Source organism: Peromyscus maniculatus, chromosome 6 (genome assembly GCF_049852395.1).
Source record: "Peromyscus maniculatus bairdii isolate BWxNUB_F1_BW_parent chromosome 6, HU_Pman_BW_mat_3.1, whole genome shotgun sequence".
Lineage (NCBI taxonomy): Eukaryota > Metazoa > Chordata > Mammalia > Rodentia > Cricetidae > Peromyscus > Peromyscus maniculatus.
The window spans coordinates 9,589,707-9,615,603 of NC_134857.1; the positions used below are offsets into that span (position 1 = coordinate 9,589,707).

At 38.8% G+C, this 25,897-nt stretch overlaps 1 protein-coding gene across 1 annotated transcript in view; it reads left to right on the forward strand.

The window, feature by feature from the left end:
- LOC102920155 (EGF-like and EMI domain-containing protein 1) overlaps nucleotides 1-7,122 on the forward strand; it is a 708,148-nt gene extending 701,026 nt beyond the window's left edge. The window contains exon 25 of the mRNA XM_016000520.3: nucleotides 268-7,122. Coding sequence (XP_015856006.2) covers nucleotides 268-299 — 32 coding nt within the window. The 3' untranslated portion in view covers nucleotides 300-7,122. The remainder of the gene's footprint in view (nucleotides 1-267) is intronic.
- The last annotated feature ends 18,775 nt before the right edge of the window (nucleotides 7,123-25,897 follow it).

The following is a 25,897-nucleotide window of genomic DNA, read 5'->3' on the forward strand; positions in this document are numbered from 1 at the left end:
ACTGAAATATTCACACCTATTCACTGAAAACCCCAGTGCCCTTAAGTAGCTGGATCCTCTTTAGAAATGGCTAGAATTTCATCCATTTTCTCTCAGAACCTTCTTCCCGGTAACTGCTGCAGACTTCAAATACACTGCATTTTGGACATGGCTTTTATCGTGGGGGATTATTAAGACTTTAGCTGGGGAGGGGGGATCAGAATAAAAACACGACATGCATGTGAACAATGAGTCATGAAAATGTTTAGTGATGTTTTCTGTCTCCAGCCAGCACTCAGGGAAAACGAGGACAGAGCTGATAGAGGTCAAGACCTGGCTGACTCTGTGGATACCCCATTTCCCGTAATTCAGAAACAGATTGAAGTAGCCTTACAATCCAAATTACTCATCATTTCCAACAGCTCCTAGTCATTTGTACATGGAAGATGGGACCATTTTGTTTTGGTTCTCAAGGAGTTTATATATGCATTTTACTTTCAGAATCCTGGCTAATTCACATTAGTAAATAGTAACTTTGTCGACAGAAAATGCTGTTCACTTTGTCCAAGAATTTTCAGAATAAAAACAAAGACTATTCAAATTAGATGACTAGACTTTATTTGTGTAAAATGACTAGAGTAGCTTTTAAAAATCAAAACTGATTTTGGATAAAATTGCTGGAAAAAATTATGAAAAATACTTGCTGTTGCAAGTTCAGTGGAGTCATTAGTTTGTACGTAGCCTTGACCTCAACACTCTTGTTTTCCTTGTCGTTCTGGGAAGGAAAGCCAGGGCCTTTTCCATGTGCTGTGATGCTGAGCCGCTGCTTCCCCCTTCCTCAGTGCACCGAACACACGCGTGACATACCAGCTGAAGGAAGGGGAGGCAAGCGGGGTGTTTCTAGTGATATAGAGGAGTTAACGCGATCTGGCTCTTAAGACATTCTCTATAAATTTACCTTGACTCTAAAAGGGACACATTCAACTTATTTTCTGTTTTCTCCATACTAGCACCCAAAGTTCTACTTAAATCGGCAGTTAATGCTGTGACTAATGATTCAAATTAATTGAAAACGATGCTCTATTTTGAATGCTTGCCTATTTCCTTATCAATTGTTTTCAAGTCTCTCAAAAATGTAACCCTCTAATCCACAGAGCAATCAACACAACAGGCAGCAGGAGGGCTTGGGGGATGATGATTGAGCATCAGCATCAGGACCGGAGTGTGGGTGCTCAACACCCACTTAAATATGTCTCTGTAGTGCAATGGATAGCGCATTGGACTTAAATGTTAGATGAGCATGGTGGCTACACATAGTTCCAGCACAAGGTGGAGATGAGAATCCCTGGAGAAAACTGGCTAGCTAGCCAGAACTTATCAGTGAGCGCTGGGTTCAACTGAGAGACTCTGCCTCAAAGAATATGATGGAGAGTAAGCAAGGAAAGTTTCCAGTGTTAACCCAGGTCTCCACATGCACACAAACAAACACCCACACATTCGCACACACATTCACTCACACGTACACCCCCCATACACACACACACACACACACACACACACACACACACACACAAGCAATGATTTTGTTTGTTTTTCACATCAGCAGTGTGAAGTCCTGGTTAATATCCCTCTCCCACTCTGGACTCTCCCCATTTCATCATTTGTTAAAAGACAGTGACTATAAAAGGAGGGGACAAGAACACAGAAGTATATTTCTTGTCCTCCATTGAGAGAGAAGACAGACTCTGAATGTGATAAGGAAAAACAACAAGATTTCTTTCTGCCTGTATTTGCCATTGATATGTAGTGCCCATGTCTTTGCAAATGAGAAACTGTTAGTAAAATGTTCAGCACATTCTGAGGAAATGCCAGGTGCTTCATGCATTATCTCTTTCCACCTCAAAAGCCAAAATAAGTAAATATAAAAGATTATGAGAGAAATGGAACTCATATCATGAATTTGCGTGTCTGGTTGTTGTTGTTGTTGTTGTTGTTGTTGTTGTTTTGAGACAGTATCTCACTCTGCAGCTCTAGCTTTCCTGGAACTCACTACGTAGACCAGGCTGTCTTCTGCCTCTTGAGTGCTGGGACTAAAGGCAAGTGCCACCACATCCCGACTGCATGACTCTTGAGACAATGAAGTTTCACTTTCCTTCTTGCATAAGCAAGAACTTATGCAAATAACCACAGCTTCTCTTCTTTGTAAAAATTTACAAGTTGCCTCTTTCACATTAAAAATGAAACCAGAAAAAAAAAGTTTGAAATCAAAATGTTTCCAGCACTCTTCTGGTCACCTTGAAGAAAAGTCTTCTTTGGATTTTTATCAGTCAGCTTTATGGTAATGCTAAGCAAATACTATAAATCTATAACAAATACTTTAGCAGATACTGAGACTATCAACTTAAGAAGAAAACAAGTTTAACCTGTTTGGTCAGTTTTTACTGTTGCAACTCATTGGACCTGCTGCTTTGGGGCCTCTAATGGAAGGCTACATATTATTGAGGAGCACATGCCATTGCGAATTTGTGCATGGTATCTGCTTATTTGTGGCCAGGATGGGAAAGTTAGGGAATGAAAGCCTTGAGATGCCTCCACCTTCCTCAGCTGGGTGACACCAGTGACTTGAAGACTATTTATAGGCCCTGCATCTTACACCTTCTTCACCTCCAAATAGCACCATTCAACATCTTACTTCAGTCAGCTCTGGGGACCAAATGGGGTGATACTCTACAAGTGAGTAGACAGAAGTTCACATCATCTCTCCTAAAAACCACATGTCTTCTGTTGGAGAATACCATTAATAACAAAGTAACAATTAACAAACAATTTAAACATTTTTTCTTCTTAAGTTGGTAGTCTTAATATTTGCTATAGTAATCAAAAGCTGTCTAATAAAAACGCAAAGAAAAATTTTCTTCAAGGTGACCAAAAGTGCGCTGGAAACATCTTGATTTCAAACTTTTTTTTTCTGGTTTAATTTTTAATGTGAAAGAGTTAACTTGTAAATTTTTACAAAGAAGGGGAGCTATGGTAATTTGCATAAGTTCTTGCTGACTAGTATAAGGAAAATTAATAAGAGTGAGATATCACAGATGGACTAACAAGCAATCGATGTTAATCGAAAGAAAAGTCACAGTCCAAGATGTACAAAATCCAATTTTCCTGCAGATGACTTTAAGAGAATTAAAAAATGCTTTTTAAATGACTACCACTTTTAAAAATATGTCCGTTAAGAAAGTGTCTATTGAAATCTAGGTCTTCTGAACAAAGCAAGTATACCATTTATTTTTGCACTGTAAGGATTAACCTGAGGTTTCTCCACATAAAAAGTTGTGCAGTGGACTAGAAAGACGGCTTAAGGATTAAGGCCATATACTCCTCCTGCAGAGGATCCTAGTAGCCAGGTTAGGTGGCTGCTAAGGACTGCCTATAATTCCAGGCACAGGAGATCTGATGCCTCTGGCATCTGCCAGCACCTGCACTCATGTGCACATATCTTCCTCCGACATATACACATATTTTAAAATAACTTCAGCCTTTTAAATAATAATCTATACAGTTCAAGAGAACTGTGATTTGACTATCAAGTTGTAATTTCCACAATACTATAAAGAATCTAGCTATTGTTTAAAGTGGCCTATAATTTAATAGGCATGTCCTCCTTAAGCTAAAGTTCAATGTAAAATTGGAACCCTTGTCATTGGAATAATTTATGCATTCTACCTCCTGTTTTACTTCACTGAATAACCTGTCCTTTGAATGCAGAAATGCTGATCTTCAGAGGAAATATATCCACCCATAATATTTAACCTCTTCACAAAAGTGCCTGTGCTGTAATTTCTCAGGCTTTTTCATTTGAAATACAAGATCAGAGTGGGGATTATTATGCTTTTCTACAATAATATAGCTCAAGTTTAAAGAGAAGAGGGCAGAGGTATGGACACGTGTTTGCTAATTTAGCGTCTCCCTTGACACGGCTGTGCTATAGCGTTTCAGCGTGGCACCTCACTTTCCCGGCACTCTCTGACTTTTACATTCATTTATTGAGTTTTCCAGGAGAGACAGCTATTTGACACAGGTTAAATTATTTTAAGAGAACTTGGAAATCATTCCAAAACTTAGTGGCAGGAAGGCATTTCCTTTGTCAGAAATAGGAAGGAGGTTTGGCCTCTTCTGGGCCTCCTTCACCTCGGTTTCTTCAGGACGCAGTAATACAGATGTAGCAAGAATTTAAAAGAGCATTTTGATGAAGTGAACAAATAATAGCAAGTGTCTACACTCTAGAAGTTATGTTTGCAATCCAATTGAAATAACATTTCATGGCTCTGTAATAGGAAAAGAAAAAAAGCATATAGCTGAGCTTTTAAAATAGGTTTCAAAGAGATTCCAAAATTTGCTCCTTTTAGCTAATCATGTTGAAACTGTGTTCTGCTTTCCTCTTGAAATTCCAGTGTTTCTAAGTAAAAGGATTCCAACACAAATAACAAAAATCTAAACTATATGCTTAAAAGGGGTATGCACCTCCTCTTTTTCTAAATTAGTTTTAATTTTGTTTATGTGTGGCTGGGTGGATGTGGATGTGCCCATGAATGCAGATGCCCCAAGGAGGCCAGAGGCATTGGATATCCCTTGAGCTAGAGTTACAGGTTGTTGATGTCTGCCTGACAGGGGTGCTGGAAACCTAACTCAGGTCTTCTGGAACAGCAGGAAACATTCAACAACTGGGCTTCCTCTCCAGTCCTAACATACCTCTTCTTACATTCTTCCAAATATTGACCATATTCTCTCATTATTAAATTTCATGTCGATAGTTTAGAAACTATTTAACCATTTCTCATTTTAATGTCATGTACAAATGCTCACAAAATACTCTCCATATTTAAATAAACATATATAACTCTTGGCACCCTCAAGTTTGTGAGTATGCCAATGTGATGGCAATTTAGGAAGGCCCAGCAAAGAGTAAGAAGAGAGAACATCTCTCCATCCTGATAATGGTTTTGTCATTTTCAGTATTTGGTACCTAAGCCTTCTTTTGTGGACACAAATGTTCCCCAGTGAGAGAGGAGATTGTGGGTCATTGCATTTGTTTTTCTTTTTTCTTTCTTTCTTTCTTTTTTTTTTTCTTTTTTGAGACAGGGTTTCTCTGTGTAGTTTTGGCGCCTTTCCTGGATCTTGCTCTGTAGACCAGGCTGACCTCAAACTCACAGAGATCTGCCTGGCTCTGCCTCCCGAGTGCTGGGATTAAAGGTGGGCGCCACTGTTGCCCGGCTGGTCACTGCATTTGTATCATTTTCACCTGACCCCCCCCCCCATACTGTGTCACTCAAATTCACAGCCACCTTTTCCATAATTGTTCACTGATCAGTCCAGTTAGTATGACCAGTTAGGATTGAGGTCTTGTCGCTAAAAAGAAACAAAACCCCAAATTGGCTCTACCTGCCTCACTAGCCATTGACCACCTATAGCTTCACCTCTAGGGGTGAGACACTATGAAATTTTTCTCCATGTTGGCATGTAGCCTGGTGTGGATTTTGCAGGCAGCATTATTGTTGAGAAGTCACAGGAACAAACCCTTGCCCTGTCCAGAAGACAGTAATGTGCAGTGACAGTGATTCAAGTCTTGAGGCTCTTACAATCTTTCTGCTCCTTCTTCTGTGATCCCTAGGTGTAGGCAATGTGATTTTAGACATTTTTAAAAATCTGGTTTTATTTCAAGGTAAATAATTACCAATAACATTAAAAAATAAAACAGATTGCTTCTAAGTGTGGCACTGGAGCCCCTTCTGCCATCCCAGTGCTTAGGACACTGAGGCAGAAAGAGATCATGATGCTAGTTTGGAATACACTGTGAAAACCTGGAAAGAATAAAAAAAGATTGAAGCATGCTGTAAGGAAGGACACACACACACACACACACACACACACACACACACACACACAGAGGGTATACCTAAGAGGGCTTTACCTCTTTGGTAAATGAAGGTAAATTTTAAGTGAGGTCTCATAACACTGTTCACCTGGATACCCTGCTCACACTTAAAAATAAACAAAAGTACAGCCACACTGCATTTGATAGCAACTGTCAGAGATCGAACTTAGTGATAAGTTTGTGGTCACATGATTATAATTTGAATTGTAATCATTTAAAAGTTCTTTGGTGTATATTATTCAAGCTTTATATTTTAAACACTCCTCTGGAGATTATGGGTAGACCAGCATTTTACCCGCCATGCTTATTATTGAATCCTATTCCACCATGGTGGAAGCTCAGGGGGGAATATCACCGAGAGTGCAAAGCCAACAGAGGCAGCACAGTGGGTTCCAGGGTATCCTAGGCTATAGTGCGACACTCTATCTTAGAAGAAAGGCTCTTTTGCCAACATATTTTAATAATACCCAAATTTCTCTCAGCTATCAATTTCTGTAACGAATGAGAAAGGTAAGTCACAGATTTACGCTGCAGAAACATGAGTTTTTCTTTGAAGTTATTACGTAAGTGTCAAAGGACTCTGAGAAACATTGTCGGCTAATTCCCCACTTCTAGCCATGAGGAAAACTACATCAGCTTTATCATTTTTCCATTAGTGGGAAGGAATTTGTAATGGAAACCACAGACGACAGTGTTTATGAACCTATTCTGTAGAAATAGGACTAACCATGCATGCTGCCCAGTGTTTTCTTTATTCAGCAGAGATCTAGCAAAGAAAATTCAGAAGGAATCAACAGAAATGCGTGCTTCAGATGTACCCTCTGAGGGATGCGCTTTCAGGCTTGGTCGAGAGATGGCCTATCTGCACTCCCTGATGCTCCAGCTGAAGTGTAAATGACTGGAATGTTCAGTCTTGTGTCATCAGGGATTAATACCACTTAGATACGCTGTAACTTTATTGTATGCATTTAATATAAAAATTATAAATATTGTGTAAATAATCACAAAAATTCAACAACTCTTTGAGTATGCACCATAACCTTGCTGAGAAATTCTATTAATATATTTTATGATACTTAGACCATGTTGAATTATAGTTACTGGGCATTGAGTTTTTAAGGAAACTTTATTAGTGAGACTATTACATAAGAAACATCTAAACAAATGTAAACTTAAAGAAAGGTTGTCAAAAAAATCAATAAAATAATAGAGTCTTTTCCCCAAGTTTTCAGTGTGTTATTTCATCATTTCAGAACTGTTTCTCCAAAACCAATTTGCCCCTATTTGAAAAGGTAAATATGGGGACTATATTTCAGTCTATGCAGCTATAATTTTAAAAAATACAGAATATGCATCTATACACATTATATTTCTGAAAAAAATATATTAAGAAAATGATTCTCATTGGCACTGAATGTGCCCATGATATTTTTACTGTAACAATGTATATTAAAATTAGTCACAAGCATAATCCAAATATTAATTTACAGATGAATTGCTTGATCTTGGGAACAATGGTTTATATTATAAAAGTATATTATTATAAAAAGATTGAATAACATACCTTTTAGTTTTTAACTGCTACTCTATGGATGCATTTGTTGTGAGCACTTAGTATTTGGGATATATTTCCCTTCCCCACGACATTTCTTTAATGAGATGGCATGAACTTTTACAGGAGCTTCTATGTGATGTTTTATATATATTTTGAGTTATTTCTTTCCCTTCCTTTTCCTTATGAATCATAAGAAAAATTTTCATTTTGTAATTCACAGACAAGGTGTAAAAAACAAAGAACTGCACTGTGGATATCATTCTGTATAAATAAAACACTGATTGGCCAGTGGCCAGGCAGGAAGTAGGCAGGATGAGGAGAGAGGAGAATTCTGGGAGTGGAAGGCTGAGTCAGGGAGACACTGCCAGCCTCCACCATGACGAACAGGATGTAAGGTACTGGTAAGCCACGAGCCACATGGCAACTTATAGATTAATAAAAATGGATTAATTTAAGATAGAAGAAATAGATAGCTAGAAGCCTGAGCCATTAGGCCAAACAGTTTAAATAATATAAGCATCTGTGTGCTTATTTTATAAGTGGGCTGTCGGACTTCCAGGGCTCGGCAGGACCCAGAGAGAAGCTCTGCAGCTATAGAACTGAACTTAGACACTAAGTATTATATTGTGTTAAGATTATCCTTTTAATCATCATTTCACTTAGCAAATTGCATTGAGTCAGTTGGCTTAGGCATATAGATGATTTTTCCTAGATCTTCTTTCTAGTGCTGATTATAATATTTATAATTATGATATAATAATAATTGTATAATTGACTATAGAATTTATCAAGGTCTTAGTATATAACATGGACCAACATAATAAACATGTACAAACATTTTTAGTTAATTAATTTTCTCAATAACTATTTGATAGATATGAGTAGAAATCTCATTTTTCTTTATAACAGAAGATTAAAATGGGACACAAGGAACCTAATAGTTTGCTGAGGTCATGTTGTCATTGAGTAGAGCACAGTTAAGGATCCTAACTCAGAAGTCCATCTCCTGTTCATAGTGTGCATGCAATTCTAAAGCACCATCACATAGGATGAAGATCTCCAGCTGCAGAATGCCAGAAGTACACTTTTTTCTAAAGATTTGCTTACTTTTAGATTTTGTGTGTATGTGTGTGAGTATGTACACAACATGTATGAAGGTATCTGAGGAGGCTTGAAGGTAAAGTTGGATCCCCTGGAACTGTAGTTACATGGTAGTTGTGAGCCATTAGGTGGATGCTGGTAACCAATCCTACATCCTCTGCAGGAGCAGAAAGGGCTCTAAGCCACTGAGTCATTTCTCCAGCCTTTAGAAATATAAACTTTATGATAAATCCGTATTAAAATGGAACCATACCACAGAACTAACTAACTACACACACACACACACACACACACACACACACACACACACACACACACACACACACATATTTAATACTGCATATCAAACATGTGAACAGTCACAATTTTTTCAACTTTATTTTTAGTGCATAAAAATATTTGCCTGTGAGCTTTTAGTTTGGTGGTGTTTTTGATACATCTATGAATACTGATTAAATGAGCCTATGTTTAGATCGTGATGACTCAAAGTCTTTGTATCTGTGATCTGTTTTCTGCCAGCCAGTCACCAACCAAATCATCTATATTCACAATGAAAGGGGCATTCTGCTCACGGTGTTCTGTATTTGGATTCTTAGCTTCTCTACAATAATTTCAGACAGACTGTGTGCCTATTAATTGTTCAGTTAGCTTCAAACCCATGTTACGGATTAATGGTGTGACAAAGCAGATACCTCATTTTCTTCCCATGTTTGGGGGTTGAGATGCTATTTCTCAGTTTTCACAAGCAGATCTCCCTGCGTCCTCTCTACCTTTGTGCTGTGTGTTTGTACCATTCCACCATCTGCCCTCCAGCCACATGGGGCTTTAAATGGGGAACTCGCCACATTGCCATGTTGGCTTTTTTTTTTTTCTTTCCTGCTTTAGATATCCTGGATTCTCTGCATGGTGAAGCAATTTGTCCTTAAAGACTCATTTAGTATAAAGAAACTTTCCTAGGGGTTTCAACAGCACTGAAGTTATTGTGCAATGGGAGGGAAACAGATGATTTATGAAGTTGGCTGCTGCATTCAAAATGAGTTAGAGACTGACCCACCCATCAGGAGGCTCCTTCTTTCTCAGAAAATCTAGAGTTCCTTGTTTAAAATTCAAACACCTACTCCCCTTGTGGCTATAATTGGCTTGGACAAGCCATTGCCAAATGAACATATGTGGACAGTAGATGCCAAATAATGTAATATTATTGCAGTATGAATGTTGCTTTTTTTTGTTCATTGGTGAGTATATTGCTATTCCAACATATATACTTAGCTCAAAAATTGCAGCATAAGAAAAATGCAAGATCCCATCTGCCAGGCAAAATAGCTATAAAGTAGAAAAATCAGTTTTCTAATGAATCCATTGAGAATAACTCAAGTTATTTTTTTAATGCAAGGACAAATAAACGTTTGAACAAGGTTGCAGAGCCATGTAGCATTCTTTTAATTTACAGCTAGACCAAATCCAAATCCTGGATTTAGCTAAATTAGAGTGTTCCCAGAAGATGGAATGATTAGATGACCACGTAGGCTTATGCTGGCCACCTTCTAAAAGCTGGCTCGAGTCTGAGCAGCCTAGAATTCCGTTCTCTGGGCAAGTGAACATTCCGCTCTATATTTGTGAGACTCGTGGAACAACTTGGCCAGGCTTTTGTGTTTCCCTTAGCATATGTACACAATAACAAGAGTGTTTCTCTTCCATCTTCCAGTCTTGAGAAGTGTGGAAGAAAAGCTAACACCTGTTGCCTCTTCATTTTGTTCCAATTTCTTCTAGTTCAATTTTAGAATTTCTATCTTGTTGGTATGTTTTTCTTTCCCTACTATTAGGATCATTTGAACTGTAGTTCAATTGTGGGATTTAAATGTTTATAATAAAGGACATTACATTGAGAAAATACAATTTAAGTAATTTAAGTATGTAAAGACCAAAAAATGACCCCAAGTATTTAGGGCTTGGTATTTTTGAGATCCATTGTTCTCCATTGAGGGCTCTGTAAGTGTTCATAACACTATTCTGAATGCCACACCTGTAGGAGTTAACAGCATCAGCCAGTATTTTTAAATGCTTGTCTCAGAAGGAATATTAAATAGGCCTTGTTGCCTCTTCATTCTCTGGTTGGATTTAAGACCCACTCCATGAGATAGAACCCATGCCTGATACTGCTAAGGTGGTCAAGAACCTGAAACTGGATAAGTCAGGAGCCCAGGGAAAATCAAATACTATTGTTCTGCTAAAGGAACACAGAAGTAAAATAACTCCTAATGACATTCTGCTGCACCCATAGATCAGTGTCTCATTCAGCCATCATCAGAGAAGCTTCCTCTTGTAATAGATGAGAGCTAATAGAGATACCCACAACTGGACAGTGCACAGAGTGAGAGACTTATGGAGCACTTTGTCCTAAATGAGATATCGCTATCAAATTCCTTCCTTCTTTCCACCAAGGTTCAGGGATCTATAAGTAAGGGAGGTTATAAGAACCAAAGGGGATGGATGACTTCAAGAACTCAGTGACCTCCAGACTCAATAGAAGTAATGTACATATGAACTACAATGACTGTGGCAACATGTATAAGGCCTGCACATATTCAACAGACGGAATGTCAGCACTGAGGCAGGGAAATGGACACAGGCTCTTACTCCTAATCAAGAAGCTATCTGACATTGACACACACTTGAAAAGAAAACAATAGTTTCCTCCAACGGATTCTCACTGGGTATATTAAGCCCACTGCAGGGTAGCCCCCATACCCAGCAGTAGAAGACCAACACACACAAAAAAAAAACCTCAATGTTATTGTTGGAGACTCTTTGTCTCATATTGCTTTGTCTGGGTATTTTTTGTCTTATTGGTCTTTTGCTTGTAGCTAGGTGTTTTCCTGTGTCCTGGCTTGCTGGAGGTCAGGGCAAATCTCCAAATCTCCAAATCTTTCTCACTCATGTCCCCCAAGTAAACACACAGAGGCTTATTACTAATTATAACTGCATGGTCATGGCTTAAGCTTTTTGCTAGCTAGATCTTATAGCTTAAATTAGCCCATAACTATTAATCTATGTATCACCACATGTTCTGTGGCTTTACCTGCATCCCATTACATGTTGCTCCTTGGGTGGCTCGCTGGCATTTCTTCCCATCTTCTTCCTGTCTCTCTCTTTGAATTTTCTGCCTGCCTCTAAGATGCCTTGCCATAGGCCAATGGGCTTTATTTATCAACCATTCAGAGCAACACATATTCGCAGCATACAGAAAGACATTCCCCCATTATATATATATATATATATATATATATATATATATATATATATGATATATATGATGTTCTGCCTCCCTCCCTTTCCACCACTCCCTCCCACCTCCCCCCATCACCTCCTCATAGAGGGTAAGACCTCCCTTGGGTAGTCAACACAGGCTGGCATACCAAGTCGGGGCTGGACCTAGCCCCCTCCTCCTTGCATCACCATAAGGAATGGGCTCCAATAAGTCAGTTCGTGTATTGGGGATTAGTCCTGGTCCCATTGCCAGGGGACTCACAAACACATCAAGCCCCACAACTTTCACCCACATTCAGAGGGCCTAGTTCAGTCTCATGCAGGCTCCCCAACTGTCAGTCCAGAGTCCATGAGCTCCCACTAGCTTGGGTCAGCTATCTCTGTGGTTTTTCCCATCATGATTCTGACTCCCCTTGCCTTTATAATCCTTCCTCCCTCTCTTCAACTGAACTCCAGGATCTCAGGAAAGTGCTTGGCTGTGAATCTCTGCATCTACTTTCATCAGTCACTGGATTTTTTTTTAATGGAGAAAGAAAAAAAAAGCATGGAGTTGGATGGATAGAAAAGTTGGGGGGATATGGGAAGAATCCAGGGAAGCAAAAATTGTAATCAGACTGTATTGTATGGAAAACTTTTTTCAATGAAAAAAATAAAAAGAAGAATGCTTGTCTCAGTCTTGGAGTCAGAGACCTTATCTGTATCCTCACCCTACCTCAGCACCAATGTGAGCAGCAAGTAAAAGAATGTCATGCTGTCTGGTCAATTCTTCTGGTCAGAGGAACAAGGTCTGCATTCCTTGTAAGCAAGTGATTTAGATGAAAACAGATAACAGTACCTGGGACATACTGATGCTAAAGAAAAACAAGAGTCTGGACTATGCTGGCTAGCTTTGATTGGCTACTTGACCCAACCTAAAATCACCTGGGAAAGTTGCAATGAGGCACTGTGCACATCAGTATGTCTGTGGAGGAGTGTGTGGATTCCCTTAATTGATGTGAGAAGACCCGGCCTGAAAGCAAGCAGCATGTACTAGAAAGCTAACTGAGTGATAAGCATGCATCTACTCATTTCTCTCTGCTTGACTGTGGATAAGGTATTAGTTGTTACAAGTCTCTGCCACCTTGACTCTCCTCCTGCAGTTGACTGTAACCTGGAATTGTGAGCTCAAACAAACCTTCACTCTGCTAAGTTGCTCTTTGCTGGCACCATCTTACCACAGTTGTGAAAATCAGATTAGGAGCATGGACTCTAAGCTGTAAGCCTTGCCTGCTGGTTAGAAATCCATCGTAACAGTCCTAGTGCATTCAGAGTCTTCATGTAGATGGCTAGGCTCAGAAAACGGTTCCCCCAAGCAAGGCACCTTTAAAAAAAACTGCAAATGTTGGTAGATGGATTGTTTTACATTCACCTTTATCTTATTTGAAGACTCTCATGTCACATGTATCCTTCCTGTATTAAAAAAAAAGAAATGTTCCTAGGTCCAAGAAGACAGCTATTAGTCTGACTTCCTCCCAGTTCTCACCATTAAGTTCTCTCCTTTTGGTCTCAAATCACACCTTGCTCTCCATAACCGTCCCTAAGAGTACTTTCCTTGATCTCTGGGTTTTATTTCTGAAGTCTCCCTGTCTCATACAGCTTTGATTAAACAAATTTATCTGCCTTTCTCTTGTTAATCTATTGATTTGGGGATGGTTGCAGGGGTTCCACTAAGGCCCCTGCCAACGGGTGAGGAATAACTCTTTTCTCCATGCATGGCTGAGTGCGGAAAGTCAGCCTATCTCAGGCTGGACATTGCCTCAGCACCTTTGCCTACCCTGGAGGAGTTACTTGTATTACAACTGCTTCTTGGTGTGTAACTCATTTTCCGTACTGCTTCAAGCAGGATGCTGTCCAAATCAAGTAAACAGAGCACAGAAAGGGACAATATCCCCTGAACTTTAGAAGGCCACTATTGCTAAATACATAAATTGCCTAAAATTATAAATATTTACTTTGTTTTTAATATCTGTCTTAGTTAGGGTTTCTTTTTCTATGGAGAGTTACCATGACAATGGCAATTCTTATAAAGGAAAACATCTAACTGGGGCTGGCCTAAATTTCAGAGGTTTAATCTATTACTGTCATGGCAGCGTGCAGGCAGACATGGTGCTGGAGAAGTAGCTGAGAGTTCAGCACCTGGATCAGCAGGAAGCAGGAAGAGAGAGAGAGACACTGGGCCTGGCTTGAACATATGAAACATCAAAGCTCACCCCTAGTGACATACTTCCTCCAATAAGGCCTCACCTCCTTCAACGAGGCCACACTTCCCAATAATGCCACTCTCTATGTGCCTATGGCACCTATTTTCATTCAAACCACTACAATATCTTAGCATATATCAACATATGTAATAATGGGTTTCATTTGGACATTTTAAATATATGTATACAATGTATTTAATGAAGTTATTTTTATTAAAGAATAATTGATTATTGGTATTTGGAACAAAAGTGACAAGAACCTACACTTTCAACCTTGAGCCAGTGAGAAGGGAGAGGGTCACCGACATGCTTACACTTGAGTGCTGTGATCTAGAATATTGGGCAGGGCTTTCAGAGAACACACTTGCTATGTCTAAGTATAATGGTTTACAAATGGATAGACCAGTGGAACTGATGATAACTTGGCTCCTGTCTCACAGTTTGACCAGAGTGGTCATAGCAATCTTAGTGTACTTCATACTGTTTGTCTCAACCCCGGGGTAGCATGTACAGCACACTGTTGCTGCATTATGGCAGACAAGTCGCTGCTTTCTGTCTCTTCAGACTCTACTTAAGTCAGAGGCTTCATTAAGAGCAATTTTCAGCTCTCTTAACATTGTTCTCAGGGCAAGTTGCCCCCATCCAGGAGCTAGCACTTTCTTTTACTGCAGGAGGGAGGTGGAAGTCAGGTGGGGGAAGAAAGAAGAGATAAAGAAAAGCATGACCCCTGACCTCTCAAGAATGGGGCAAATATGTGAAATGCCTACAACAATAGAACATAAGAGATAAATGACAGCTTTTAAACCACAAACTTTTATTTTCCAGGTAATCATTATTATCACTGGAAGTCTACTTAACCCCATTTGAATTTTTTTCAGTCATTTTGGAAGATCAATCTGTCCCTTTGTTGAAAGAAATACCTTTTAAGTTCAGGCGAGTGGCATCTTCACAGAACCTCTAATCTTGTTAGAAAACCGTGTTCCTACTCAATGGCCCTTCACGTTCCAAAGCTGGTTTCCGAGGTTCAGTGCTCATTTTCACTGCAGCAGAGAAGACATCAGATAAAAGCTTGTGATGAAACACGTTTTCCTCAGGAGTGTGGCCGTAGGAAGAGTCCTCATGTCCCAGTCAGTAGATGACCCTCTGCAGTGTGAATTGCACTTGTAGGCTTGAAAACACATGCATACAGTTAAATGTAATAATGGAAGAATGTGAAGTTAGGAGGGAGGTGTAAAGGGGGGGGGGGTGTCTGGAGGAATGGGAGGGGGGAGTGGAGTGGTGATAGGATCAAGATACTTTGTATACATGCAGGAAATTTCCAAAGAATAAATTGGAAACGTTGGAGAGGGGAGCTAAAGCTACTAACACCTCCAGATTCTGCTTGCTAACCCATCCTGAAAATGTTTCAGATTAACAGTGTTTTTCATAGCTGCCTGATCTGCAGCACTGATTTAAACATGACTCCATCGTAGGCATGTAAGCACACTGGGTACTTCCCCCGACTGTCTAAGAGAGCCACACTTCTTTCAGTGAATCACCAACAATTCTACCTTTGAGACAACCATGTTTGCCCCTTTCAAGTGCTTCTTTTCCTCTTTACATGTCTTGTATCATTTTTTAAAGATGGATTATTGAAATAATTTGACTGTCTGGTGTTCTGGTATGTTCTAACTTATTAATGTTCTTTGAGAAGGTATTTCCAGTACCCCTTCTTAATCCAGGAATCTAAATCCTGTCCCTGTAAGATCTTCCAGGCTTTTTTACCCTCAGTACTCGCAGAGACTCTTTCTGAAGCACTCAGTCAACATTAAAAAGATGGCTACAAAGACTGAAACACTTGATGCAGAGGCCCCGATAACCCACACTTCATGCACAATAAAAAGCCCATGTGTTTTGTTTGGAAAGTTAGCTTAAATAAGACCACTTCTGTCTTGTTGACTAAGCCCTCCCTATAGAAAAGACACTTCTCCGGCAGATAAAGAAATTTACACTCTATTCATTAGGTGTTTAATCTTTGTATTCTCCTGGTGACAAAGCAGTGCCATTAGCACAAGGAGACTCTCTCCTGATGACAGAGGTGGATCCCAGTGAATGAAGCCAGTGAAGGTGAAGTAGCGTAAGGCTTTGTAACCATAGTTACATTAAGTCTGAGATTCTAAATGTGTTGTCTCCACTATGAAAGGTGCATTAACATTCCTTTAAGTCTGCTCTTGGAAACCTTGTCATCCTGGTTAGTCTGTTTACTTCCTTATCTCTTAAGAGAGGCTAGGCTTAATTAACACTTAACTATTAACCTGGAAGCTATATCACGGGGTCGGGTAGAGAGAGAAATGTGAGTGTGAGACTCTGGAAACAGCATAGTGTAATTATGATCATCAGAAGCAAAAATGTTATAATTATTAGAATCTGCTCTAGTGGCTCTGAAAAGCCTGGGAATGATCCCCCATACTTGATACTGGCACCTGAAATAACTGAAGGGTGAAATGCAGAGCTCTGGAACTCAGATTTTAAAATCAAAATGGCAGCCTGGTCTGCCACTAATTGTGCATGTGGTCCCAGCAGATGTTTGCCTGTGCATGGTTAAAGAGCCTGCAGAGCGAACCGCTGGAATGATGGGTGCATTCGCAGTAATGAGGTAGGCTATTGTCTCAGGACTAGACTGTCACCACGGTTAGGGAAACTACTGCCTCGGCTATTTTTTCCCTTTGAAACAAATGTTCTGACAACCGTGGAATTTTATAATTTGCTTTGAATGGCTGGCTCTTACAAACTGCTGTTTCCATTATAGAAGTGGTGTATGATTCGCCTTTCTATGAGCCCCCCCCCTTCTTTCCTTCAAAGGACATCATATGAGTTCTCCATTATAATACATTTTAAAGGTTAGGAGTTTTCAAAATTCCTTCTGAACTCTAATGCTAGCCTCACTGGGGATCTTTTCTATAACTCCTCTGCCTTACAAGGCAGGGGATTTCTGCCTGTCACCAGAGCAGGATTCTATTGGTTAAGTTGACCGGCAAGTTTGCCTGACAAAATTTTATCCTTCAGATTTTCATTTATATATAATTTTCCTCAAGAAAACTCTCCTGCTCTGCAAAAAATTCACCAGTCTCCTCCTCAGTTTTTTTGTCACTCGGTATCCTTTTAATCCTCACTCAAAGCCCGACTTCACCACATTCAAAGGATCCAAAACCAGATACTTCCTAAGGTTCCACAGTTTCCTTAGGACCATACCAAGTGCCTCACACACATCCCTGGTTCTCTGTTTCCTAAATGAATAGAATAATGTATTAAATATACACTGTTATCTGGTTGACACTTGAGCTTTCCTATAAAACACTTTAGGAGCTTTATCTGAGATAGGGTGTGAGAAATGTGATTTACAGAAATCTAGATCATCTAGCTGGCTGTACCCACCATTAGTGGCACAGTCTGCAATCTTGGGGGAAGTTCAGGGATTTCTCCCTCTCCCTCCCTACTCTATTCCACTTCAGGAATAGTGTAAACAGTGTAAGTATAATGGGTCCTATGCAAGGTCACAGAGTGCTCCATATGGCAATGGATGAAGCTTACACTCCTTATGCTTTCTTTATACTGGGAAGAGAAATCTTACCTATAGAGAGTATTTTATAATTTGTCAATTTTACTAGGTTTTGTTTCTTATAATATGGGGAAAATATTAAAACTAAAAGTAAGCGAGGAAGATTCAGGATAAATAAATCCAGAAAAGATTTTGTGTAAGATAGTCCCTCTTCACTCTCAGCATTGATTCTGAATACAATACATTAACAATTCCAGAAGGGAATGCAGCATTATACAAACAGTTGGTTACTCTGATTCCTTAAAAATCTGTGTGAAAATTCTGTCAAAGGATTTATTTTCTCTTTGGGAAATTATTTATAATAAAGGCATAATATCAAATAAATACTTGTAAGACAAATAATAAATTGCTTTTCTTGAAGTGGATAACATCAAATTAAATCCAGATTGGTTATAAAACCAGTATGTTGGAAAGAAAACCAAACTTGTAGTCTGAGGCCAGAGTTCTAGCACACTTTTGTGTTTTAAATCATCGTGTGCCTGCTTGAGATTCAGTTTCAACACAGCAGCTCTGAGGGGGAAACCAAGCTTAAATGAACTGCTCCCTACAATCGTGTGCTCCCATGGTCAAAAATTCCAGATGCTGCTGCCGAAGCTGCCTTTGCCATGGGAAGGAAAATGAGTTGTCTTAAGCACAGAAGCTGATGAGATCCAGTGTGAGAGGAGGCTGAATGTTTGTGGATTAGAGGAAAAATCAGAGAAAGAATGTGTATCACATGCCCAGTACTGCCCTACAAAGTGCCACAATCTGGGTGTTTTTTAATGAAGTTAAAATCTATTTTGTCACAGATCTGTATCATGTGGCCCATGCTTCCTCTAAAGACTATGGGGGAAGAGGGGAACATTGCCACTTAAAAAATAATTACTTAAAACTTTCCATATATTGTATTTTGATCATGTTCTTTCACCCTCTCCAACTTCTTCCAGATTCTCCCTACTTCCCCACCCACTCAACTTTATATTCTCCCCCTCAGCCCCCCCCCAAGAAAAACAACATGAAAAACAACAAAAATCAAAACAGACAAGCATTTTCTGTTTGGGGTATGAGGTACATACAACAAGTGACATTTTCCTATCAGTCTGGAAACGGCAGTCTCCTTTTAAGGACACTGTTCACAAACCATCCAGTGTCCAGTCTGTGCCAGTACTACCTTGCCTTGATGGATTATGCCTGTGAGGACTTTGCTTTCAATTTTAGTTCATGTTCTGGGGTACTAGGGACCAGGATTTCAGGACATGCTTTTTGGTGAGGAACATAATTTAAGATGTTGAATTTAAGAAGTTAGTTGCATCTGAGACAAATTATCTAGTAGTTTTTCTCAAAATTTTCTTAATCCACCAAGAAGTCATTTTGAACTTTTTGTTTCAACTGCTTCTACTGGAAATGTAAATATCATAAATATATGCTATGTATGTTTATATTTTGGAGACCTTTAAATGTTCATTTTTGAATGTAATAATACTTTGAAACCTAAAATGAAATCCATTGTCATTATTATAATGAAAAGTAGATGGTCTAAGAGAAAGTAAAACTAGTTGAGCAAAAGAAACCTTTTGTTGATACATAGTTTTGTTGCTGTCTGCTTGGAGTAGAAAATTTGTAGAGTTATACTGAAATTATTGTCCTTGCGTAGAGGTAAGTTATGTAGACAATGATAATATATTATATATTCAAATCAAGTAATACTGAAAAAAGTAGAACAAAAGATTTTAAAGTTTTTACCAAAAAGGAATAATAAATATTATGAGAGAAATATGAATAATATCTTAACATTGTGTAATACATGTGCCACATAATATAAAAAGCACAACATTTAAAAAATTACAAATAAAACTCATTTATGATACTTTTACATCATTAATGTTTTGTTCATGAATATTGTCCCTATTTTCCTAATATTGAAAGGGTTACTAGGTAATCACCCATTCAGACTGCTTCATCATCACTCACAGCTCTGAGACACGTCACATGACTATGCATGCCTAACAGTGAGTCTTACACCTACATTTTTTCATCAGAAATATTCTTGAGTATAGTTTGAGTAATTTGTGTTGAATGTTAGTTACAGATTAAAAGTTTAAAATTGAGAGCATGCAGTCTGGATCTCCTTGTAGTTCTCACTTGGGTTCTGGGCTCTTGAAACTGGAGGTCATTTCATTTCATAATTGAGTGCATAAGAAGGAGGCAGTGGCTGAGAGTCCATACCACTCTGGGTCAAACTGGAATTCTAAGAAGAATACATTTAAAAGGAGACACTAGCCAGGCATGATTGCCACACATTTGTTTTTCCAACACTTGAGTGGCTAGAGCAGGAGTTTGGGAACAAAAAGCTAGACTGAGTGACACAGGGAGACTCTGTCTCAAGAAGAAAGGAGACAAGGATGGAGAGGAAGAATACTATTCTCCCAACAGGAGGCCCTGCTATCCAGATAAAAAGTGCCCACCAAGGTGCATGCAAAAGCCCATTTCCTAAATTCAGAACAACCCCTCCATCCTCTACTCCCCCCCCCCACACACACACTTCTCCTGGAACTGAAGACATGAAAATACTAAGAAACGTCTGGGGCAATTGCAGTCCAGGTAACAGGCTCACTAAAAACATGAAATTTAATCATAAGATTATAGAAAACTTCTTCTTTAACATTTTGCTACCATGGCTCAGTATCCTAACAGTGGACAGCAGTTTTGGGACCTTGAGGAGCAGACTGTTGTGGCTACCTCGGGATGAACAAGGACAGCACTGAAGCTTTCACCCTCTGTCACCACAGCTTTAATAAACATGAAGCACTGTGAGATTACTGAACATCTTCACAAAGGTCTAGTTAACTTGTTCAGATTATACAATATACTATGGATAATGTTTTCTAAAAAGAAATTGTGTTCATCCTAGAAAATCAGGAAATTTTTATAATAACCAGGGTACTTTGAGGCACAGATTCTTTATTAGATAGAGAACTTGACACATTTACCTCCAATATACTTAGAAATAAAATAAAGTCAATATTCAGAACCGTAAGTATTATGGAGATAATAAAACTCTAAAAAAATTAAATGGAAATTTTAACAACCAAACACATGTCCAGAGATGAAGAATGCTGCCATGGACTTCCAGGTAGACCAGATGATGAGAAGGGAGAAAAAAAACCATGAAAACTCCATGTCTCCGAAGACAAGTGTTAGAAACTTCTTGAACTTCAGTGCAAGGGAGGGCTGAATGATGGGGAAGAATCAGAAAGGAACACCCAAAAACTGTAGGAAAATTTCAAGCTATGAAACATGTATGATATTCAAATACCAGGAGAAAACAGGGAAATAGAAATGGAAGAAATATATGAAGTGAAATGGCTGAGAATTAGAAAAAAAAATAAAAGAAAAAAACTAACAATTAATTAAAAACTACAGACTCATTTAATCAAATAAAAAACTAATGGTTGAGCCGTGAGTTGACCAGACACTTAGCACCCACCAGCCCAAGCTCAGAATCAATCCTCATTAAACAGATGAGAACTACATAAGTCTGCTTATCACATCCACTGTAGGAAACTTAAGACCAGGAGAAACTCTTCAAAGCCCCCAGATGACATGCTTATAAATGACTCAGGTGAAAAGGGTTGCTAAGCTTCTCATCAGAGCCCATGTTCACTACAGTAGGGACAAGTGAGAATTTTAGTGTTGAAAGAATGAAAACTAACTTCAAATTCTGTAGTCATCAAAATGATTCTTCAAAAGTGAGAGGAATGCAAAAAGATGTTCTTCAAGGAAAAGTATATGTTAGAAGCACCAACCTGTGGGAAGGAAGAATGCAGAGGAGGGGAGAGATGAAGGGAGAGTAAAGTCATTTTATCTCCTCACCATCTTAATAGTCACAGTAATAATTTTGTGGGGTGGTGGGCACAGCATACAGGAAGCTACAAGAAATGGTACAAGGTTTTGAGACTAAAGCAAGACACTGCCTGAAGGTGAACATGAATTAGCTAAATTTATATTGCAAACTTTTCGATAATCACTAATCATTTTTAAAAGAGAAGAGAAAAAAGGAAACAACAAACAATTCTCCACCAAATCTGAGAAAGCAGAAGAAGAAAAAAAGAAAAGGAATAATCAGCTCAAGAACAAGAAACACTTCCAGTGTGGTAAATACAACTCTAACAACCATCGATCACTTGAACTATGAGGAGTCTGGATGTACAAGCTAGGAGGCAGAGAAGGCTGGGGGTGGCTCAGTGGGCAGTGTACTTGCTACTCAGTCCTGTTAGCACAATCCTGTAAACTCAGTGTGGTGGTGTGAATACCAATGGCCTCATAGGCTCATATATTTGAATGCTTAGTCACCAGGGAGTGGCACTACTAGAGAGATTAAGAAGTGTAGCCTTGTTAGAGGAAGTGTGTCACTGGGGGTGGGCTGTGAGGGCTCAAAAGTTGCAGAGTCTCTCTTTCTACCTATGAATCAGGAGGTAGTTCACAGCTACTGCTCCAGCATCTGCATGCCTGCCAGCATGCTTCCTGCCGTGATGATAATGGACTAAACCTTTGAAACTGTAGTCAAGCCCCAATTCAATGCTTTCTCTCATTCTTCTTGCTGTGGTCATGGTGTCTTTTCACAGCAATAGGACAGAGGCTGAGATGCTCAGCTACCCAGGAGCTGGGTCAAAGTCAGAGTAAGTTACAGAGTGACTTCATGGCTAGCTTGGGCAACTTAGTGAAACCAGCTCAAAATAAAATTTAAAGTGGTGGCTGGAACCTCGCTCAGTGGCACACTGCTTATTAGGGTTCATAGGACAATAGATTCAATCTGCAGTGCAGATTGAATGAGAAAACACAGAAATTTTTCAATTAGGTAACTGGTGATTGGGAGGGCCAGTTATATCTCAGACTTAAGTCCTTTTGCACTGATATGAACATAGCTATATGACATGCACAACGTTGGGCACCTTCATCGATTGACAATCATGGGCAAGCTTAACAGAGCCTTCCATCTGCCTTTATTTTGCCTGCTTTTTCTGCTTTTACCCCTGTTCTGCCTCTCCATCTTGCCCACTTCAATCCATGCTTAGTAGTCAAAATACTGAAGGACATCTTATTCACAAACACAGAAACTGCTCAATCATAAGGTATTTTTCTATGTAGACTTCAGAGAAATATGATCTTCCCAATCAAGTGCTTTAAAGACATCATGGGGAGTCATCAGGAACAAAATCTACAGAGTAGATTGTGGACTTTTCAGCCAATCAGATTTATTAACTTTTGTATGGAGGCATTTATACTTTTATCCTTTTGCCATATAAGCAATAAAATATGCTAAATATACATTTTAGATAGTGTGATAGTCTCGACAAGTGCTATGGAGAAACAAAGCATGGAATCCAAACATGGAATCAAGTCTGGTTATACAACTTAGAATCTCACTGAAAAGGGAAAGTTAGAGTAAAAATAACACTCAAGAATGAGAATTTGGGGAGATGGCAATTATTTAGAGGAAACCAATGATGTTCTAGGTGGATGGAACATCTACTGTGAAAGCCTCAAGTCACCTCCCTGAGATAACTGATACCAGTGGAGACAGGGAGGGAAAAGGAGAAAAGCATTAAGAGATGAAACCCAATGTTATGGAACCAGATATTTCAGGGGGATTCTCTATTTTTCAGTTTGGATTTTACTCTGGGTAGTGTAAAAATTCATTAAACACTTATTAAGAAACAACCGACATGAACATAATTGTTATTTTGTTGTTATTGATATTTTTGTATAGAGGGTAGATGATGAAGTGCAGAAACAGGGAGACCCACTGGAAGCTATTGCGACAATCCAGGTATGACAAAGTAGTACTTTTGATCACTGTGGCAGTGGAGTGTAAGCACAAACTGTTGGTTTTGGATGTGATCTCATGCAGGACAAAGCAATTTTCTGATGCCAAGAAATACAGTGTGAAAGAACAACAAAAGGTGAATGTCACCAAATCTTCGGTGGGGGGGAGGGCTGATAACTGAGATAAGAATAATGACAAATATTAGAAGTTGTTGGAGAGAGAAAGCTATGAGGAAGACTGCTTTAAACACACTAAATTTAAAGTGCCTGTTAGATTTTGAACTGTTTTTATTAACTAGGGTCTTGTAGAGTTGAGTCAAGGGTTCAGTGGGAGAGTTTAGCCAGGGATATAGTTTTAATCCCTTTGTATGTAGATGACATTTCACCCTTGAGGACAAAAGAAATGACTGCAGAATGTGTACACAGAAAGAAAAATGATCTAAAGACTGGGCCCTAGATAACTCAGAATCTCTTAATTTCCAATCTTTCCCCTATGTTCTTTCTCTATAGACTCTATAGAAGCATCCATCCCATAACTACCCTTTAAGAGTTTACTTTGCTCTACTATATGACAAAGCTTCAAATGTGATAGTGATTAAATGAGTGTGGTATTTGGCCAGAAAAATACAAGTAAAATAAACTAAGAGACATCAGCACACTGATTCATGGCAGTGTATTGACAACAGTGATTGACAGCTGTGGCCACACTGTGATATGGGGAAAGAATGTTCTTGTTAGCTCAGGGCTTGGACATACATAGGAAAAATTAGACAAATACGTTCTTTACATTATATGGATACAATTCCAGTTCTACATACATGCAAGGTAAGATGATAATCATCTAGAAGACAGTATGGTAGGATATCTTCATAATATCACATAGACTAAATATAGTAAGAAACAAAAGCAATGTCTGTAGGTAAGAGATTGACACATTTGGTAAAAAGCTTAAAGTGAATGCTCATCAAAATATACCATCAAGAGAGTGGAAAGACCAAATGCCAAGAAGAGAGGTATACATATTCAGGCCAAGAACTTGTTTGTTAATCACATAGGAAATGCCCACATAAAGACTGACAACCTCATAAGGAACAAGATCAAGGAAACTGAAAAGGCACCCTCCCCCAACACAAGCACACACATAGTGTTTTAAAAATGTACAACAAGAAAACTAAATACAAAATACAATAAGCCTAAATAAAAGGAGGAAATTCAAATTAAAGTCACATATAAGAAGGATTAATAAAAACAAGAAAGCAATTGAATTTGGTATAGCTCTCCCTTCCTGAAAAATTATCTAATGAAACTAAGAATACACATGTTGCAACCTTGTAATTTTACTCTTCATTATGTAGCTAAAATATTATTGATCATACACACCCAGAAGCATGCACAAAATTGTTTATAGCAGCTTTTTACCACTGTAAAACTGAAAACACCCAACATTGTTAATAAGAGAAAGCTTAAACACTTTGTGACATACCTTTAAAAGGGTATATGGAATGCTGAATGAAATAAGCCAAAAATTGTGTGGTGTGGTGTGTGTGTGTGTGTGTGTGTGTGTGTGTGTGTGTGTGTGTGTGCGCGCGCACACATATAGCCATTAATTTAAACACAATTTGGAAATGGGGAAAATGAAAAATATAATATTTAACAATGCAGGCTTAGAAGGCATAAGTAAATGTAGTGAACTTAGCTCTAATTGGGACATCTATATTGACCACAGCACCATCAAGGTTCTGGAAACATCAAGAAAGAGGAAATGGGAAAAGTGTAAGATCCAGCTTATAGGGAAGAGTGCCGTGAAATGTTGCCTTGTAGATGTGGTATGGCTATCACAATCATAAACTCACAATCATAAAGGATATGCCACTGTTATGTGCACAAGATCAAGCCATCCAAAACCCTACCATCCCACCCCATTAAGAACCTGTCAACATCAGATAGTTATTGGAGGAGAGAGAATCATCTTTGGTTGATGATCCGGCTCTTGTAGGTTTCACTTGTGCTAATGGATGGCTCCATACCTGGGGACATATGGTCAGCTCTAACCGGACTTAGTGTACTTAGTGTGTTATTAAAAGTAAAATAAATACATGAAGTTGGGAGTGGGCATATTGTAGGACTTAGCAGGAAGTTGAAGGGCAGAAATGGGAAATAGATATGATCAAATTTTACTGAAGATATGCCCAAGATTTTCAAAAAAAAAGACTGCTTTTCAAAGCAATGGAAAAACAATGGAACAATTATCCAGCAAATATGTAATTCAAAATGTAGCACCTTCCAAGATGAAGAGATTGGGAAAGGGTACAAAGGGACCATCAGGTCACCAATAAGACTGTTCTATGGCTTTGATAATGGTAACTAAGACTTGTTTTGAAGATCTTTTATTTCTTTCTTTACTATTTTTATGGCATTTG